Genomic DNA, 20,039 nt, shown 5'->3' with positions numbered 1-20,039 from the left:
ATTTTGCTTTCTGCTAGGGCTGTTTACAGCAAAGTCAGCACTAATTGAAAAATTCCAAAAAACGCAAAATGCTTGAAAATTTATCAGTAATCTTAAGCGTTATTGGTAGTAAAAATGTGCACACTGTGAAATCCATCAAGCTTGTCAAATTAGTCGTGTTTGTTTTAGAACAATAACAGAATTAGGCCTATCGTAATTTAGGCTACTGATAATTTCAGATAATTTTTTTTGTTTTCTTTGTGAATACTATCATTAAAGCAATGGCAGAGCGCTGAGTTGTTGAAATAAGAATTACAATATATAGGCACTGTATTAGTGGGAATAAAAATATTAGATTGAGGTAGGCTATGTCGCATAGGTAAATGCAGTGGCGTAGCCAGGGGGCGAGGAGGCGGACCGCCCCGGGCTGGACGTCTGGGTACGGCACTTTCAGACTACGATTTTTGATTTTGATTACAATCTGATAAAAAAACGCATTTCATTTTCACAAGCTTTTTCTTGAAGAGGCGGCAAAATCTGAATCCGCCCCGGGCGGCACATTCCGGCGGATTCCCTAGCTACGCCACTGGTTAGATGAGAAAGGTTATACTGTACAGTATTTAGCATAATTTTACTACGCAACTCGATGCGCCTATTGTCATACAAAAACTACTACAAGATGCAAAAAATGTGATGTCGGTCTGCATGTCAAATGCTTCAAGCAATATCATATTCCGCAATGAATTATCTCAGTGATGTTGTGTTACTTTGAATTGTTGCATGCATTTCATTGCATTGCAATTTGCAACTCTAAAAATTATTGTGTTGTCAAGGCCGTCTCTGCAGGGGGGCGTGCCCCTTCCCCTGACAACGACCTGTGCACACACACTTCAGGCACTGAAGAAAAACTGGTTTCAATTTTAGTTTCATTAACTATAGGTGGCTAGTGAAAATATTACTTTTCATGGTCTTTTCACCTTTTGTATTGATCCGAAATAAAATTTATCGGCGATAATCAAATATTGCCTTTGGCGATAACGATAAACGATAACTGAAAAAATTATTGAGCGATAACAATAAACGATAAAAATTTATCGCCAATAATTATCGCCGATAATGCCCATCACTGTGTGTACTGTGTAGGCTACCTCTGGCGTCCTCATTAGAACTGATAAAAAGGCAAATGACATTTAACGGGCACGTCTATCGCAAGCGCGGAATTGAGCATTCGATAATGGTGGAACGGCTTCCTGGTCTGTGGTACCGGGGTGTCGACGTTGGGAAATTTTTAAGAATCTTTCAACATAGACAAACTAGTTTTTTAAATCTAATATCCTTGTAAATAAACGACGCCTTACTCATAAGGCCAATGATGATGATGATGTTGTATCAAGCCGGAATCGGGCTTTTTTTAAGGACTTTGGACACGCCAAAATCCTTACGACTTCGACTCCACGGACTTGGTCATAGCCTATCATGCTCTTGTTAAAACTGGAACCGAATCTTACATATTTGGCACTCAATAAAGAAATGGCTTCAGGCTCTAATATACTCCGCTACCACTGTCTTTTTTCAATCTGCGATCTCCTACATAAAAGAATGGTACAGTATTCGGCTATAGCCTAAGCGTCAATATAACAGAGGTGATTTTCTGTATTATTTTAGGGAGCAAAAACTTATCCAGATGGCTAAGTAACTTGAAAAACGGTCGCATGTCCTTTAGGTATAAGGTTTTTCCATTCAATCTATCTGTGTTTTTTAGAGACAGCTCATGCTTTTTAGGGAGTAACTTACTTTTCGCTACAGAAACAACCTCTTCAAAGTTTTGTTTTGAAGATAGCTTGTTTGTTTTTAAGTGTCTTGATTTTGGGGCACCGAGGATCTTATTGGAACCAGGCTAAAATCATCCTCTCAACGGCCTTGCCTGGACCAGCCAAACAAGATATCCTAAAATATATTAGCTACCTCAAGAAAAGGGCAACTGCCAGTAGACCAAGTTTATCAGAGAAGGTACAGTGCCTTTCTATCAAACACCATCCTATGAAGCACTTCCATCAGTACAAACTGCAGCTGAATGAAAGCGTTACCTTTGTCGACAGTGGGGTGACTTTAAATGTAAGCTTAAGCGTCCCATATCACTCTAGTTACCCCAACCAGATTCATTGGAAATTTGATCAGTCATTGCTGATTTAATGTCAAAAGGTTTCTAGAGTTGTAGGTTGCAAACTTATCTTGCAGTCGCAGCACAAATTCAAACGAGAGATTAACTCCGAAAAAACGCTTTTATTTTTCTTTTCTCTTTCACGATAAAGTGTTGCAAGCACGTAAAAATGACGGATGTTGATGTCTTGGTCGTCACAAAGCTCGCAAAAACGACACAAATTGCCAATATTTTCACATCTTGTGCTTGAGGCTTGTAATTTCCGACACAATAAAAAAAAAAAAACTTTGCAGAACTTTCAAGTAAAAGAAAACGCATCAATGCAGTCAATATACAGTACATCGAATGCATAATTAGTTTCAAAAATCTGCAATAATAAACACGTCTACTTTTATCGACCAAACGTGTTTAGAACCTTTGGCTGCTTGAATTCATAATTTTTCAAGTTTCTTTAAACTTCCATTTGAAATTGGATCAAATTGTGTCAACAAAGGACAAATTGTTTTTGGTTAAGCGTAGGTAACTAGGTATTTTTCACATTTGCAGGTAACACCCAATCATTGACATGCACAATGCTGATGAATGGTATCCTAGCTTGCAAACGTTTCGTTTTACATCCGAATAGATATGAAAAAGTAAATTGAATCACTATTATATCAAAGTAACCTTTACAGCCTGTTTCACCCTTTGCGGGATAGTCAGGTGCTCAAACGTAATTTTTCTGGGTGGAACATTCCGCAGCTCAATTCGGGAAGGTTTTGACTGAATGACTTGTTACTTATTTCTCGGTTATAATCTAAGCCAATGGAGGAAAGCATGAAATATGAAGAAAAAGAAAGGCCACGCACACCATTCCTGGTTAAACAGTTCCTTCTGATCAATCTACGCAATAAGAAATTTTCCAAATAAAAGATAAACACTAACAAAGGAGGAAGACGATGTACATAAATAAAAATTTGCAAGTCTGAAAAAACAAGCGAAATCAAGTATGTTCAAGTTGTTTTTGCAGCATAGGGTCGCACACTACTTTTGCACAAAAAAAAATCAAAACACTGCAAGATTGGACATTTTTGCATGAATAAAACGCTTGACGACGTCAAATAAACACACAGGATAGTTTACTGACAAACACTTCAGAGTGCGCACCTTCTTCCAGGGATGGAGATTCGTGTGTCCCCCTGGTCAGGTGTAGGACAGGTACCACTGGTTTGACTTCCACAGGCCTGCTTCGTTTATAACGAAAGAGATCAACAATGACATCAGTTTGGAAATACATACAAATAGTCAGGACAGTAACTGGTCGGCGACAATCTTACCACATTTTCTCAAGACCTTACGTTGATTAAGCATCTTTCCGACATTCGAACAACGCAAATTAAAAAGAAAATGTACGAGTCGCAGCAATGGCAAGCGGCACAAAACAAACGGCTGTGCGCGGCTGGCAGTTCTCGAAAGGAAAAAGCGATGAAATCAAAACTGCATTTCAAAGATACTACGTTACATAGCAGCGTGATAATGTCATTAATGTGGTTGTTACAATAACCCAGACAGCAAATCCGTCATTTTTACATTGATTCAACGTCTGCAGACGTTGAATCAATGTAAAAATCACGGATTTTATTGTTAGGGAATCTACTGAAAATAATTTTACATCACTGTTCTAACCCACCAAACGCATTGAGTTTCACTTTCATAAAAAACATATTATTTCCGCGCTAACGTTTTCACCGCTATGAATTTCAAGAGAAAGTTGTTAAACACACGAGGTCAATCACAAGACTATAGATTGGACAGTGTTTAGTGAACAGTTAAATTGATGAGTTTTCAGTTTTTTATGATTGTGGAAAATTGAGTCTTTTCTCCACGCGTGAGTGGATCCCGGAGTGGAAGTCAGGCGTTCATTTGCAGGAACTTGCACGAGGAACCACATAAGAACCGAAAACGATCTAAACTACATTTTCAATATGATTTCTCAAATATATGGTGACGAGATTCTACAGTTAGGTCGTTGCATTATACTATAGTTCATAATGAAAATTAAGTTATTGCAAGAAAAACAGAACAATGATTGAGAATAAAACTACAGATACTATTACAGCAATAGCAGTGGGAAAAAAACTGCGTCAATTTACTTCTTTGCGCTCAGGACGTTTTTAGTCGGTTGCCAGCACTAGTTACACCTTCATGATTTGTTCTTCTGCGAGAAATCTTGTGCTGAGATGAGAACTTGTAACAAAGTCTTGGTTGTTAGTGTCTTGCAGAACAGCACAGCCAGTGTAGAAATTCTTTCTTTTACACGTAGGTAAAGCAAACCCCATGTTCCAGATACGTCAAATTCGAAGTGACAAATTGTCACAAGACCTACCTTCAAATTGTGGCAAATTGTTCAATCTGTGGCAACTTTGCTTGAACAAATCGACGATTGAAACAGGCGAAGAAGAGATCCAGCTGCTCTCTTGATCTCCTCTTCCTCATCCGTAGTTTCATTCCGATTGCTCACGAGTCTCTTTCGCCTTCTATTACTCATCAATCTCTTCTTATCTTCGTTGTCCTGCCCCAAAAGTTTGTGACAAGATGACCGTGTGTGGTAATCTGAAGTGTTCTCTTTGCGGTAGCTTCTCTGTTTGAGTCGTCTACTCCTGGAATAGCGATCTACTTTTGGAGAGTCTTTACCACTGTCCACATCACTGTTCTTCTTTTCTCTTTGTTTCGGATCCTTGTTCCGTTTGACAGAATGTCGGCTGTTAATGCGAACTTTTATGCGCCGTCGCGACTTCCAAGTCTTTTTTAGCGAAGGTTGCGTCTGCGGTTTTGCCGAAGTTACTTTGGACTTGGTCACTTTCTTCACGGGATTCTTTGGCTTTTTTATCCTCGACGACGAGCGGGGTCGCGATTTCTCAACCTTGCATTTTTTCTTTTCCTTTTTCACATCAAATTTTTTCATGCTTCCAAACCCACTGTCGAAAAGGCTTTGAGCTTCTGCGTCGCTCTCATCTACCACGACCTCGTCTGCGACCCCTCTCATGATCCCACTCTCCAGCTCATCCCCAGAGAAACCAGCCGTTTCAAATTCATATGCAGCATCCGGAGCAGATTTGTCACTCTCAGGTGACCGACATCTTGTGTCTTCCCTTTTCGCTTTCTTCTTAGCAGGAGGAGGACACGTGTAGAGATGATCCTGTTGAGAGCCACATATAACTACCGGTTCAGTACCCACCATCTCGTTGCTGTCTTCATTTTGGGAAAATCTGAACGACAATAAAAGTTATCACTCAACAAATCAGCAACCTGCAGTGGCATTTAGTGATAGGTCGTTCCATTACTACATTAACCATTTCTTAGTTTCAATAAAAAAACAAAACAATGTTCTGCAATGCAAATACAACCCATAACAAGCTGTTCAAACATCATATGACGCCGTTTTTTTACTATTTTAACTCCCACACATGACCCCACATAAAACTTGTGTGGAAACGCGGTGTGACGGTTCGGGCAAGGATAACCCCTCATTCCAAGAGCGTCTTTATGTGACAGAGCACCGTAATCTGACAACAATATTTTTTGTTATGATGACAACTTCTACATTCTTTCATTATTCACCCTAAACTTTTATGCAAAAGCACTCTGGATCTTACTTATTGTCAGGATCGGCCATCCACTTCGCATCCCGAAGAATCTCTTCCAAGGTGTTGCTGATCGATTCCGAATTCTTCGGCGGTATATTTTCTACAGGGAATTCACGATTAGAGTGATGAAATATTATCAACAGAAGCAAGAATTTGGTGGAGTAAACAGTAGGTGGACGTAAAATAATATCACAATGAAATGATCGTATCTTTTCAACATATGAGGAAGAAATATAACCTATACAGTACACTAATACAAAAACCAAATACAGCGTAATTTTTCTTATCGATAACGCATTGCGATTTTCAGCTACTTGCAGTCAGATTATTCTTTGAGAATTGCAGTGGGTTGCTGATTTCCATATAAGTTTGATAATGCAGCCGCAAGCTCCGTAGCAAAACAAAGACATATTTTCAAAACTCAAAGGAAACATTCATGACATTTCCTTTACAGTATTTTGAATAAATTTAACGCTTGATGAAACAAGTCGGCATAGACGTTGAAACCTACAATATGGTAATGTCTCTGTTTCTTGGGAAGAGGGGGCTGAATCGTGAAATTGCATTTTGGGCTTACCATGCAGAAAGCTCCTGGGTCATGTTTAAGCATTATACACTGTATGATATAGTATATCCAGCATTGGCACATTTTGAACGATATTCAAATTTAGAATTATAATCCACAAATTATTTCTAGAGGCATCATTCATGTATGTCTCACCAACAGGGTAACTAAGTCGATATTTCAGCACATAGACACAGGCAATGAAAGAAGTACAGTAAACGGCTATCTTAATGGACATAAACTTACCATTTCTACGCAACCCCATCAAGTTAAGAGCAGCTGAAGCCATATCTGGATCTAAAAAATGCACAAACGTAAATCTTTGATAAAATACAGATAAAGAAAACAGGTAAAATTTTATCTTTTTCAAACGAGATAAGGTTTAGATCGAGGTTTCGTCTGATTCACAAACTGAACTGTGCTGGCAGCAACTCATCACCAGACGCCGCTCATAAAGTCGCTTGGCGCAGGCGTGAGTACACTAACAGCTGCTGTGAAGGTGAAAGTGGCGAAATTATCTAGTCATTTTATGTTGACACGTACGTCCAGTGACATTGCATTTGTGTGTTACTGGTGAATTGTGCTAATCGGCGTTGGTACACAATACACCCCGTGGTATTTAACTCAATGCAGTGTGGCGGGAAAGCCTAACCATCCCATTCTATGCTTGCTAAGTGCGAAGTAGAACGGTGTTATGGAAATTTTGCGATCTTTTGCAAGATTTTTGTCACGCAACTTTTTGTTTCAAACGCATCTTTATACCGCTACTTTAATGAAATGACAAGGGGTAAATAAAATAAAAATCTCGTGTCAGGAAAAGGTTTAAATCATGGCAAAAAAAACATCAAAACAAACGTGTGTTTAGATCATCGGATAGAACGTAGATGATTTGTGACTTTGTAAAAGTTCGTGCGCTAGCTTTAACATGCTGGGTAAACTTGACTAAGATTGTGATTTTTCCACAAGAACGTTTGAATGAATTTGGCTTTTAAAGCGATTAAATCCCATGACTCGAGGGCTGCGGACTTGCGGTTTGGAATTGTCGCACATAAAAGCAAGGCTGCAAAGAAACCTATGTGAGAACATAAATATAATTTTTCATTTTATTTACACCTACAAGAAGTTGCCCCACTTATAAGCGAAAACGAAACGAGGACACAAAAAGTTCACCACTGCAAGTACTGAAAGTCTGCAGAGTAAGAGATTGTTCGACAAATTAACTAACAGGCCTCTTCTCCAAAATAGGCTAAATTGTAAAGTGATTAGCCTCTTTCTTTGTGAGGCCAACATATTCGGTTATTTTCGGCTCGTCAAAGGGCTGAAGGGGAGATGAAACTTGATCTCTCCACCACACAAGCGCTACGGAAGCAAGTTTGAAAAATGGAGGGAATTACAAACATAGTGAGTTGGACAGAAACCTAGCAACGTGTGGTGGGTTTCCAACCATCAAGTTTACGCAGCTGGCTACAGGGTGAGAAACAAAAAGAATGAAATCGCGGAATAGGATGAATTCTACTAATCATTAAACAAAACATTCCACCCAGATTAATTCCGCCTCTGATTGGGTAAATATGAGTTGTTCGGTGCCTTGTCGGGTCGCACCATAAAAGGTTTTATAAAATTGGCTCTAAACTAAAGATTATTCTCACTGAGCATTCAAGATTGAGGTGACGTTTTTATAAGGTAATAATGTACTCGGTTGTGCCTGCAAACGGCTGCGCTGAAGCTGTATGGTTTGTAAATCGCTGAAAGCAACCCATAACTGCAATGGATAAAACGATATACAAAACAATAAAACACACAATGCTAGCTGGTAGTTTATCGTACCGATATTATAAATAATAAGGCCGGAATAGGCAACAAAACGACACCCAAGGACTGCGCAACATAAACAGGTCAGCAACTTACAATTTCAAGCCATCAACTTAATGGAACAAAACGTATATTGAGATTTGAGACTAAACAAAAGAATCCACGCTGCATGATTACAAGACTGCTAATTAATCCACTCAGCTTAGTCGATGCGCAAATCAACTGAACGTGGAATCAGATAGAAAAAAAATCGAAACAAACAACAGCATCAGCCGAGATTCATCGAAAACACAAAGCCAAAATATTGCACCGCCTAACCGCCATGAGCATGAGCGCTGTAATTGGCGATGTGCTTCGATTTTTCGTCGAGTTGCTTGGCAACGCGTAATCCCACAGGGCCATGAAGCGTAACATTGCTCGCCCCAAGGGCATGAACAGCAATGACGATGGCAAACACACGTCACGACAAGCACGAGACAAAAATGGGAACACAGAGAATTGTTTCAACTTAGCCTAAATTTTCGTTTAAAGTTTTGAAAAAGTTTGCAATTTGTTCAATTCATTGCGACTGAAAAAAAGCAAAATCCACATTCTTGCGGTGAAATTGACAGCAAAAAAGCGTTTGGCTCTATGAAAATCATGGCTGGCAAAGTAAAACTTGAAAATTACTGCTCAGTGCTCACCTCAAAATGAACAATAACTGAAAGACAATCAACAAACAAACCAATCAGCAACAACGTATTATGTGATATTGTTCTGCGTCAAATTGAGCTAGTTTCAACAAGATGTGATATCTTATTGCGGAAAAATCCAGCTTATTAGTAACGATGTATTCGTCTGTACAAATAAATCTTAATTACTTAGCAACTTGTACAAATCATCGTCAGTCAAAGCAAAACGCGGAAAGCATACTTGGTTTCTTCCTGTAATATTACCTACATCTATGCACACTGCACAGCTACATGAGGTAGTAATCGCACTATGAAATACAAAATGTGAAGAAAATTGACTATTAATCTTTTTCCTGCCTGGGTAGTAGCCTAGTTACTTCATTCAACGAATAAGTTACTTTTACTAGCCACGGGTAGCACATTGACAGACCAAACAATGAAGAAAAATAAATGTTTGGTGTAAAAGTAAGGTATGATATCAAGACAGTAAAAAAATAGTTAAAGCATTTTTGTAACAGAAAAGCGAATTTGGATGATAAAATTATTATCCACCACCCTTTCAGTACATCAATTAAAATAAAGGTGAGATGGTCGAATTAGGAACTGAAGTTTGAAAAGGCGTCAAAGTCGATAACTCGGCATTGAAGTGTATGTAACCATGCAGTGATGTCACCCACAAAACTACGCAGCGAATCGGTTGCCACAGCAGCCGGACGCAAATGTGAACATCGAGCAATGTCTTGACATTGGCGAGTGATGGAAGGGCTATCCAACCCACCACCTATCATACAAAAACCGATTGTCTCATAACGTCAATAAAACGCTGTATAGCCAGGCATCATCACATTGACGACAGAGCCGTAAACTTTAATACATCAAAAACCTCGCTCTTTGTTAGAAATTGATGAGCTAACCATTACGGTTTGTTACTCAGAATCAGATAAATGGAATCATAGATACCCCAAGAGCTGCTGGTCATTATCAACGTTATTTTGAATCGAAACTAAAACACCACTGAAGTCATGACGACACTCGAGTCAGCACAGCGCGTATGCAATATATGTTTGTGTTAACTTTAATTCAGCAATTTGTAACCAATATTTATTTTAAGGAAACAACAAAAACGATTGCTGGAAAATTCTTTTCTCAGCGCCTTGTTCTCTTTTGCCCATTGTACAATAGTAAGTGCAATATATCATATGCTAAAGTGGAAAAATAATTGAATAAGACTAAAATACTTTTATAGATATAACCATTGACGGGTTGTGAAGCATCTGATGCTACATGTGCTACTTACCATCCCATAAAGTAGGCAGGCGCAAAGATGGACTCCAAGATGGCACCCGTCCCGTTCGTGTTCTACATGAAACAGGAAAACATTAATGATAACATCCCTGACCAGCAAAACCCGTTTTTTTACATTGATTCGACTTCTGCAGACCTTGAATCAAGGCGTAAAAACGAGGGATTATGCTAGATGAGACAGCATCATGTTGGCTAGAGGGCTACTCACTACTCAGCTTATGGGTGCGCTGGAAGCAAATAGGAGCACTAGTGTAAGCAAACACACGATAATTAACACAAGCATGTGATAAGAGAATAATGCGTTGATTGGAAGTTTATTGTTTGCTGCGTGAGTCACTTTGTTTAACTCAACCCTTGAACGATAAGTATTGCACACTCAGCACAAAGTTTGGCCTACTCTGTTTGACCAATAGATACAATTAAGATAACTTGTGATAACACTTCCACAGTCTGCAAAGTCGGGCAGTTTTATTGACCTTTTGGTTTCAATACTGCAATTTAGCTTTTCAAAGTTTGCTATGTGTAAAAAAGGCCTGATAGTTATGACAGGACCAACAATAAACAACCGATAAATATTCTTTTGGCAAAAACGCGCAAGACAAGAAACAAGTGAACAAGAGTTTTCACCCCAGTACTGCTGATGGCTGTCTTATGCTATGAAATCAACTCAAAAAGAACTAGATTAACTGGAAAATACTGAATGCATAATCGAAAAAAAAAGTTCGTAAGTATTCTGCAATCGTCACTCACCCTGGCAAGAGATTGGCAAGATTGTTCAGCGATAAAGGTTGAACGACACCGGTTGGATGGAGGTAAGGATAGAACGGGCTTCTTTTCAAGGCTTGCACTAGATTAGGTCGGTAAGCAGGGTCTATACACCAAAGTGATCCCTTGGCGCTGTCCTGCGGAAACATTTGTAAGTTGTGACGCCGAGGAATAAAGTCTAATATAAAAATATCTAAACATATCAAAAAATAATGTAAAACATGTGGCGAAAAGTTTGTGCATTGACAGATTTCTGGTTGATAAACGTTTCCATAGCAGCACAGAGATTCAGAAAGCTGACTGAAACAAAATTGGCAGCTTTGAAATATACAGAACAGGTGACATGCACATGAAATGGGGTAAATTGAGGGTTGTTGACATTTGTAGGCATGGTATAAATCCACAGACCGTGAAAGCGTAGCACAAAACAAAAATTGCCACTTTGCTTGCAAAGAAACACCCAGCTGAGACACCAAACCTTGCAAGGCCATCTCAGAATTGTTGATGAACCAAGCGAGTTTTTCACAACTTAACCTACCTATGAGAAAATCTAAACAGACAAAAAATACAGAAGTAGCTTACCTTTCTGCACTCTGCCTTTTTGAAGCATCTGTTCAACGAAAGGTTGTGTCTGATCGAGTTCTTCCAACCAGATGGGGCCGTCTCAAAATATGGGAAATGGCGACATACCCAAGTGTAGATATCCTAAGAAAACAAGATTCATCTTCAAATACAAAGCGTTCATTTTGCGTCTAACTAAAGCGTCGTGTGAGTGTGACCCAAGATAAAACACGTCAGCAATTACAAAAAATCTACAGTTTTCCATGACAGCACTCACTTTCACTGGAAGGCGTTTGAGGTAAGAATCTTCAATGGCCATGAAAATAAGGCAACTGAAGGAATATGGCGGCTTGTTCATAGGATTGTAAGTTACATCGTTTGTTATTTGAGAAGGTGCAGCATTCTGAAATAAATGTCACCTTTACACGTTGTGCCAACGTTCTACAAATTGCGTTCATTTTTTATCATCACTATTGTGAAACTAACGCATTTATTCAACAAAAACACTTTTTAGTAGGCCATTTAAAGCAACTTTTGAGCGATTTCACAAAGCACTTGCCTGTCGGTTTATTAGAGATGAGGCGAGAAAAATGGATTTGTTGGTGGGGTGATTTTCCTCGTTTTCTATTTCATCTCCACTCATTCCTATCCCGGGATCGTCAGGATTGCATCTTCGTATAGTGTCGATCAGATCTTTGTTATTGCTGCTGAGCCACGACAAGCAAGTCAGGTCGTCGTCTTCATCAAACTGTTCGTCAAAATCCGACATTTTGCTTGAATTCATGGATGTATTTAATTTGTAAGAATCAGTTGAACTCATGGTGCTTTCCTGATCATCATTCCAAGAGCGTGGAAAGGAATCAAGCGGCACAGAAGTCACAAATGGACGTAAATCTCCATTGTAGGAATTAAAACTGCTTTTCAAGTCTGCTGTACCCTTTAAAATAACTTTTGAGAAGACGGTTGCTGAAGATGGAAAGAATTTTTTTCTTTCGTTGTGATTCTGTATAGCGCTCAACGAAGATATCTTTGCTATGGTATGAGACGGTGCATTTTGATGCTGTTTTGGAGACAACGCCATTTGGAAAGTAGAAGGCTGGTATTGGATAGTTTTTGTCGAACCGCCAGACTCAATTTCCGCAAGTTTTTTGGTTGAGACAGAGACCTTCATAGGAATTACAATGCGGTTGCCGATGGTTTTGAAAACTTCGTTTTTATTCGAGGATCCCTTGTAGTTATTCAGCAACTTTAATAAATTCGGCTTTCCATTTATAGAGGTGATGGCTTGTTTAAGAATCCTTGGCTTTTCAGCATCAGGGTCAGGTTTGATATCCATTACGGGAAGAGACTGGGTTTGAGATGTTAAGTTGTCTATCGGCATGCTGATGTTTCTAGTAGCACCAAACTCAATAAAAGCACATTTTCAAGCTAAGAGCAACAGGTAGACATGAATTGCATGTTCTTGAAGAACAACACTATCAAAACATTCCTAGAGAAAAAATCATGTATTAAGTTTATATTTTGATTAAATACACGATGCATAGGTAGCCTACGCTTGAATTACACAGGCCAACTTCGTTTTATATAAAAATATAATGGAATAACTAGATTAGAATAGTCGACTTAACGGAATCTGAAACAGACCATGTGCTAAACCACCTATCTAAGGATATTGGCTATATGACTAGTATTTGAAACTACACTGATGGAATAGGCTAGTGGATTTTCGTAGATAGTAAACGTGATGTATGACGTGGCTTGGGTCGGACAAACACTCAAACAGTTAACAAAGTTTGTCTGCAAAACCAATGATGTTCCAAATGCGGTGAAAAAGGTTTTGTTCTAGCTTTTTTAACGTAAATGAAGATAATTTTACAACAAAAAACATTTTCAAAATTGGCCCAAAACTCGACATCCCGTCAAAGCAGAACATAAACCGCAAGAGACAATCAAAAAGAGCCCAATTTGATGTGAAAACTGCCAATCTCGCAACCTTGAGGAGCCTCCATTTGAAACCTGTACGAAGTGTACGGTGAGAACACATTCCGCATTTCTTGTTGCCTAGGCAACTGAGACGTATCTGTAAATGAAGACCAGCAAAAATCAGTCAACCGTATTTCCCCAAATGTTCAAACGCAAACCAGAGAAGTATAGTCGTAACATAACGTACGCGAGTTCGTAGCCTGTAACCTACTGACTGAGTCTGCTTTTAACTGGCTCGATGGCACTGCGCATGGTGAAAACAAGTAAATTACAAAATATGATTCAGCAAAAAAGATGCCAAGAAATATGAATTAAAAAAGTCCACTATCACCACTCATTGAAGCAGCCCGGGTGGCACGTTTCAAAAGTTGTCATCGCTCAAGATTTTCTTGTCAAGTCTAAATAACGAAGCTTTTTACACAGCATAAAATCGGAAGAATTTTTAGAAACATAATTTCAACTGTCACGGAATAAAGCACCAAGGGCTACAAATTATATACTTTTATACTCTCCACAAAGGATGTTCTGACATAGATATGGTTATCTCGCAATTCACCAAATGCATACACTATTTAAAGAGATGGGTCTTCTAGCCACGGCAAATGGGCAAAGTATATTCAATTATTTATATCACAGTAGTAAAAAAACGTTTGGAATTGCATAATATTGCATATATTGCATAAAAAATATTGCATAAAAAACAATTTCGTGTTGATATCAAAGGAGCCTTGAAAGTGGTCATAGTCAAAGTTAGTGAAAATAATCTAAAAAATTCGGTCTGTTTATTGAACACAAATTTTGTAAAGTAGATGCGAAAAAACAACGTTTTCTTCATTGATCCAGAGCTATTGCTACAACAAATCTATCTGCGATTCGCAAATAGCATTAATAACTCAAACCTTGTACCAGCTAACAGTAGTGTTTAATGAAAAATCAATGCACAAGCCAATAAGCCATTAAGACGAGAAGCTAAAACGAATAAATCAATTAATGCAGAATAGAAAGAGATAAAATAAACTCATTCGATACGAATCGAGGCGTCAAAGTAAACATTTTACATCTCTTTATACCATTAGTTTCAACTTTCAAAGAGCGACACAACCAGAGAGGTCGCAAAGAGGCTTTTAGCAAGCAGTTTCACTTAATACGGAGGACAGCATGTCGCCATTGCGCTGTTAATAGTTTCATTTCAAAGAAACATAAACCACGCCTTTTGATGTGTCAACATGCTGTGTGTGCATTTCAATTCAGTAAGAATACATTTTCTATTAATATACAAAAAGTTTCTCACATTTCGCTCCAAGTCAGCAATCTATTTTTATAATTAACACCATCAAATTTTAAAAGGTAGGATCAACTTTATAAAGGAAACAGCAAAATCAACACTGTGAAAACTTTGCATAGATTGCTTTGCAACAACATTGAATACAATCCCAAAAACAACTTTGGCTTCAAAAACAGCAAATTAAAACTGCCTAGGTTTTCACAATGGTGACGTACTACAAGTTTCGCCAGCTCGACACTCGTGAATTAATTGAACCAGTCCATTAGAAGGTAGGTGATAAAACAACAAAGTAGGCTGCTCAGTTGATTCCAGACATCTCTATTCGATTCGGAATGTAAGACCAATCGAGCAGTTGCTGGTCGCCGTCCTTTTGCTTTAATCATGTTCTATGAAGCAATCTCATTGAATTGATACAATACAAAACACGCTCTCGCAAAAATTTAGTCGCATAAGCCATGAAAATTCAATGGACAAGACTTGCAGACTTGCAACCACTACTTCGATGTCTACGATGTCCGAGAATGACAAAATTGATGATGTTTTGCAAATTGTACAACCCCTGAAGGCAAATGGAATAGACGATGACGAACTCAAAATTTTACTCGCTAAGAAAAACAATAAATTAAGATTTCACAAAAAAACGTAAAATTTAAGAAACAACCGCGTTTCGAAGATTCACATAAGTTTTCAATTGCAAGTTAAAAGAATTTATTAATCACATGTTTTTAAAAAAGTAAAAATAAGAAAATACTTCAATTTTTCTGCATTAAAAATATTCTACTTTATCAAAAGCGTGCTATGAGTTAAAATATTCAAGAATAAAAACTTCAATTGACGTCATAATCTTCACACAACTAAACACTTTTCCAATTTCCCTAAAACAGCTCGTTTTAATTTTTTTCGTTTGGTATATGTCCAGTTAATCTTATTCCAAGGCAGCCACACTAAGCTTGTTACCAGGTCAGTATAATCTCTGCATTCAAAGCACCAAGCCAGTTCAGCTTGACTGTGCTGGCTGTTAAATCGATACGCAAGACCGTGCTTGCTCGAGCTATTCTGATTCAAACCAATGCACAGAAGGGTAGTGCGTGTGACACATGTTTCCATGGCAATACGCATTCGTTTCTAAGGCAACAAATGCAATCGTTTCCTGTCGTCATAGAACAGGCTTCCCGTGCCACGCGATCTTATACTTAGTGCCACTGTAAAGCGAATAGCCATCCAGTGACGCCAGCCATACTTAGCCGTTATCAACACAAGGAAATATTTATTTCAAAGCACGATGTCACAAGTGTGTTGTAAAAAGATGCAACTTTGACAATGCTTGCTGGATTCTGTTACCGAGGATTGTCTATGGCTCAAAGCTAAACGGGGAACCAACGGCTGCACACAGCCAACAATCAAAACGGGAGAAGGCTAAAAAGTACCACTGATATTGATCACAGCATGTCACAGTACAGAATAAAACTTAACCTGTTTCGATGACATGCGTATCATTACAGAATACAAAACGGCTATTTACAATGCAAGTAAACAATTGATGCGTAATTACACTTTCGCGAAAATGTCCGACCCAGTCACCACCCTGTTTCAAGCGCACATAATTAAACAAAAAACAAACGAAATACTCTGCTAAATAATGTGCAGGGTTTTCTTGACGAAATGTAACACCATTATAATTACAGCAACTGTTCAGTTTCTTTCAATCAATGTAATGATTTCATTATAATACCTCCAGAAAACTGATGGTCAGACACAAAGTTATAAGGCCAATTCACATTTCACACGTAACTGCAATTTGGGTGGAATGTTTTTCATGTTGCGTATGGTTTATACTGCATTCGGTAAATGAGTTTTTCAATATGTTGTATATCATATACAACAGTCAACCCTGCTTATTAAGCAGTGCTTAATCGGGCCGCATCGGGACAAAGCGAAATTGGTCAGATTAATCAGAGAGAACAAATTTGGTATTTGATTGAGTTTGGTAGCCCGATAATCCCCTCCCCCCCAGCTAACTTTCTCTCTTGACGTTGCCGAAGGTAGATTTTTTTAGTACTTGATATACGCGATTTTGTGCAGGTATTTTTATTCAAGCGCTAAAAGCAGTTAAATTCATTCTGCTGCACAGGACAGCATTCGATGCTGCATCATAGTTGCCGAAATTCTTTCAGATGACCAATTGACCTTATGACGTGATAAGTGTATTTTTTCTAAAACCTAATAAGTTTTAAACTCCACTTAATAATACTTTTACGAGAAGGTAGCACAATGCCTGCATCAAAATTAAAAGCAACTTAGGAGGTGATCTTGCAGAACACATACACAAAAGCAAAAAGTTAGCCATAAACGCCAACTACAGGCGGAAGGTTGGTCCGCTTAAGCGGGAAAAGTTACGAAAAAATGGATTTCGATTCGGGACCATCGAAAAATGATCCGAATCAGCAAATGGTCTCATTAAGCGGAGTTGAGTTTATCATTATAACAAAAAAAATTTTTAACATGACAACTGTGACATAAGAAATAACAGCTAACTAGGTTGCACGGGCAACTAAAGCTGTTTTTTTGCTAAGCGAAGGACATACTGTAGACAAATCACCACCGACAATCCGACATGTCCCAGAATTCCACTAACAAACCGGTTAATAATTACAACAAAAGCAAATAAAACCAGTTCTTATCGAATTGCATAACACTAACATTTACCCTAAAATAGCATCATAAGCATGCAAACTAATTTGTCAAATTAATAATTATATACACAATACAAGATTTATAAACGCAAAGAAAGCATACACAAGACGAGCACATTGGATTAACTTCACGTAATCAGTGGTAGAGACATTAAATTAAAAGATAGCAAACAAGAAATGTCACATAATCATTCACTGAGTTTAAGAACTGTTTTGTTTTTTTCAACAACCAACAATGAGAATGCAAGTTTGCAGTACAGGGTATCAAAACAAAGCAAATTCAACAAAACACATAAATCTGCCGAAATGACTTTTTGTAGTTTTCCAAAGCAGTGTAAATTTTCAAATTAAAAATAATAGCTTTCAAAAATAAATCATTTTTGTTGTCTTGACATATAAAACATATAGAATATATATGTTGACAGAATAACAAATCTTCCATAACACAAAATTTATCTATTCTGTCCAGTTCATGCTTTCCCATAATTCATAGCTGTCAAACATTTTTTGACAGAAGAGACATTGAAGTTATGTTACCGTTTTGATTTATGCAAAGATCGCATGATATACTTCTAACCAGTTTACAATATCAAAGTTTTCCAAAAATTATTTCACCTTCCTTTTTTAATAATCAAGTGCAAAAAAACAAAGCAATGCAGATAATAAGAAATGGTCTATTGCACAAGAAATGTAAAGTCAACAGATGAAGACCAAAATTTATTAAAAATAGAATGGATAATAATAATAGACCATTAGTGAAGTTTGATAAATGTACAATCATGGTACAACACACAACAAAGGTTTAAACATTGATTTCTATACAATTTGAAGTTGTTATTATTTTTATTTACTTTTTACAATCAATCAGGATGGAATGCAATGAAGTCTTAAGTAGTTATGTACCTGAGACAACAAGATTTTGGCTGAAGGCCGGTCAGTCAGAGAATCTCAACTCCGGTCGGATCTTCTGGCCTTCGTTAATATCTTCCTTAGGCTATACAATCAATGTTTTAACTCGAGATGTACCGATACCAATACTTTCGTCAATACAACTATCACTTTTTAGGTCGATACCGAAATTTTGACGATACTTTAGTGTTGCAAAAAGAAGCAGTTTTGGTAATTGCAAGGAGTTAGATCAAATGCTAAGTTTGACCTTATTTGCATAAAACTATCTAAAAAAAGCTTTGAGTTGGCATAATTTAGTTGTAAAGAATCAATCAATCCAATTTTTCGGTAATGTTGAGGCATAATAGTAGTGTTTATAATAAGAGGCAAGATTGTTGTCTTGTGATGTTGTCAAGCTGCATCCAGGAAAGGGCAGTTTAAAACTCTGAATTTGAAACTATTCGTATAATTCGAACCTTAAATTGGATTCGGTATGTATATTTTTTTCACGATACATTTACATTATTCATCAGGGGGTTGACTGCGCGCATGTTTGACAAATAGTTGTGCAAGCGTGCACACATGCTCCACTTGGCATCGCAGTTGCCAGTTTTGAGGTTTCCACTTAGAACCATAGGCGTAGGAGCCAGGGTGCATTTAAAGGGGATGGTATTTCGGCTTATTTAATTATAATTGGGCAAGAATTTTTCAGCACCTTCAAAAGGAACTTTCCCCTACGCCTATGCTCAGAACTGTGATAATCCTGGATAATGTCGCTTAGGAGTTGCATGTATTTAGCCGAGATTTTGACAACGCTATGTGACTTGATTCACTTGAAATTACTGCAACCATCAATTTTATTGCGTTTAGTTGATGTAATGTTGCATTGTTTGGCTAACTTGTGCTCTTCGCTATCTCTTCTCTAGTGATAATTGTGCTCTTTGCTATCTCTTTTGCGTTACATCCCAGGTAGCAAATCAACCATTTTTTTACGTTGATTTAACGTCTGCAGACAATGAAGCAATGTAAAAAACAGTCGATTTGCTGTCTGGGTTGGTTTGCGTTGATGTAACAAAATGTTGGTGGGCAAAAAATTTCAAAAACAGAGGTTATATAAAGCAGCAGATAACAAGAAACATCAGTAAAAAAGTTGTGGTGACAGCATCACAACACCAACGTAGTGGCAATTAACTAACAATTATCCACTATATGTAACATCATATGTGCTACAAGTAAAATCTAGTTGTACACATTGCACAGCAAGAAAGGTGAAAAAATAATTGAAAAGTATGCTAAAAGATGCAAAGCATTAATTTTAATAGCAAAGCAAATTTAGACAATGAATTATTAACATTTTTGAAAACATGAATCAAAAGGCTCTCAGCAATACAAGAATGCTGCAATATACATATAACATAATTCAAAAATTGCTATATTATCATATTTATCCATTTATGTGATGTATTATATAGTTTGTATAGCAATAACTGTACCACAAAAAATAAATTGTACATGAGATCTTCTGCAAACATCTTTCTAAATTGTCTGGAACAAATCCTACTTCCCACCTCATAAACGCACAAAAAATATAATAGACCAACAATTCAGAAACAAAATTTCACAATTTAATAGTCATATAACTGAACCAAATATAAAGAAACACTAATACTAAGAAGATCTGATAGCCGGCATTCTTCCCGGCTATCAGCACAAGGCTGAGCACTCACTAGTGCATTTATGATACA

General features: G+C 37.7%; 1 protein-coding gene across 1 annotated transcript; it reads right to left on the bottom strand.

Moving 5' to 3' along the window:
• Positions 1-2,242: 2,242 nt before the first annotated feature.
• Positions 2,243-12,923, bottom strand: LOC145777184 (uncharacterized). Its single transcript, XM_082588506.1, has 8 exons — positions 12,005-12,923; positions 11,723-11,848; positions 11,467-11,589; positions 10,870-11,021; positions 10,112-10,173; positions 6,578-6,628; positions 5,776-5,866; positions 2,243-5,388 (listed from the first exon to the last, which is right to left on the bottom strand). Exons 1-8 carry the CDS (start codon positions 12,824-12,826, stop codon positions 4,527-4,529), a joined length of 2,289 nt encoding a protein of 762 aa, XP_082444632.1. The 5' UTR covers positions 12,827-12,923; the 3' UTR covers positions 2,243-4,526.
• Between the last annotated feature and the right edge of the window lie 7,116 nt (positions 12,924-20,039).

Source organism: Aplidium turbinatum, chromosome 1, assembly GCF_918807975.1.
Source record: "Aplidium turbinatum chromosome 1, kaAplTurb1.1, whole genome shotgun sequence".
In the NCBI taxonomy this organism is placed as follows: domain Eukaryota; kingdom Metazoa; phylum Chordata; class Ascidiacea; order Aplousobranchia; family Polyclinidae; genus Aplidium; species Aplidium turbinatum.
This window is presented reverse-complemented; position numbering and strand designations above follow the sequence as displayed.

Excerpts from the sequence above, each read along its gene's own strand:
- LOC145777184 (XM_082588506.1), bottom strand. The coding sequence starts at position 12,826 with ATGCCGATAGACAACTTAACATCTCAAACCCAGTCTCTTCCCGTAATG. Across the intron at positions 11,590-11,722 it reads TCAAACGCCTTCCAGTGAAA|GATATCTACACTTGGGTATG; the intron begins GTGAGTGCTGTC and ends TTGTTTTCTTAG. Across the intron at positions 6,629-10,111 it reads CCTGCCTACTTTATGGGATG|ATCCAGATATGGCTTCAGCT; the intron begins GTAAGTAGCACA and ends TGCATTTTTTAG.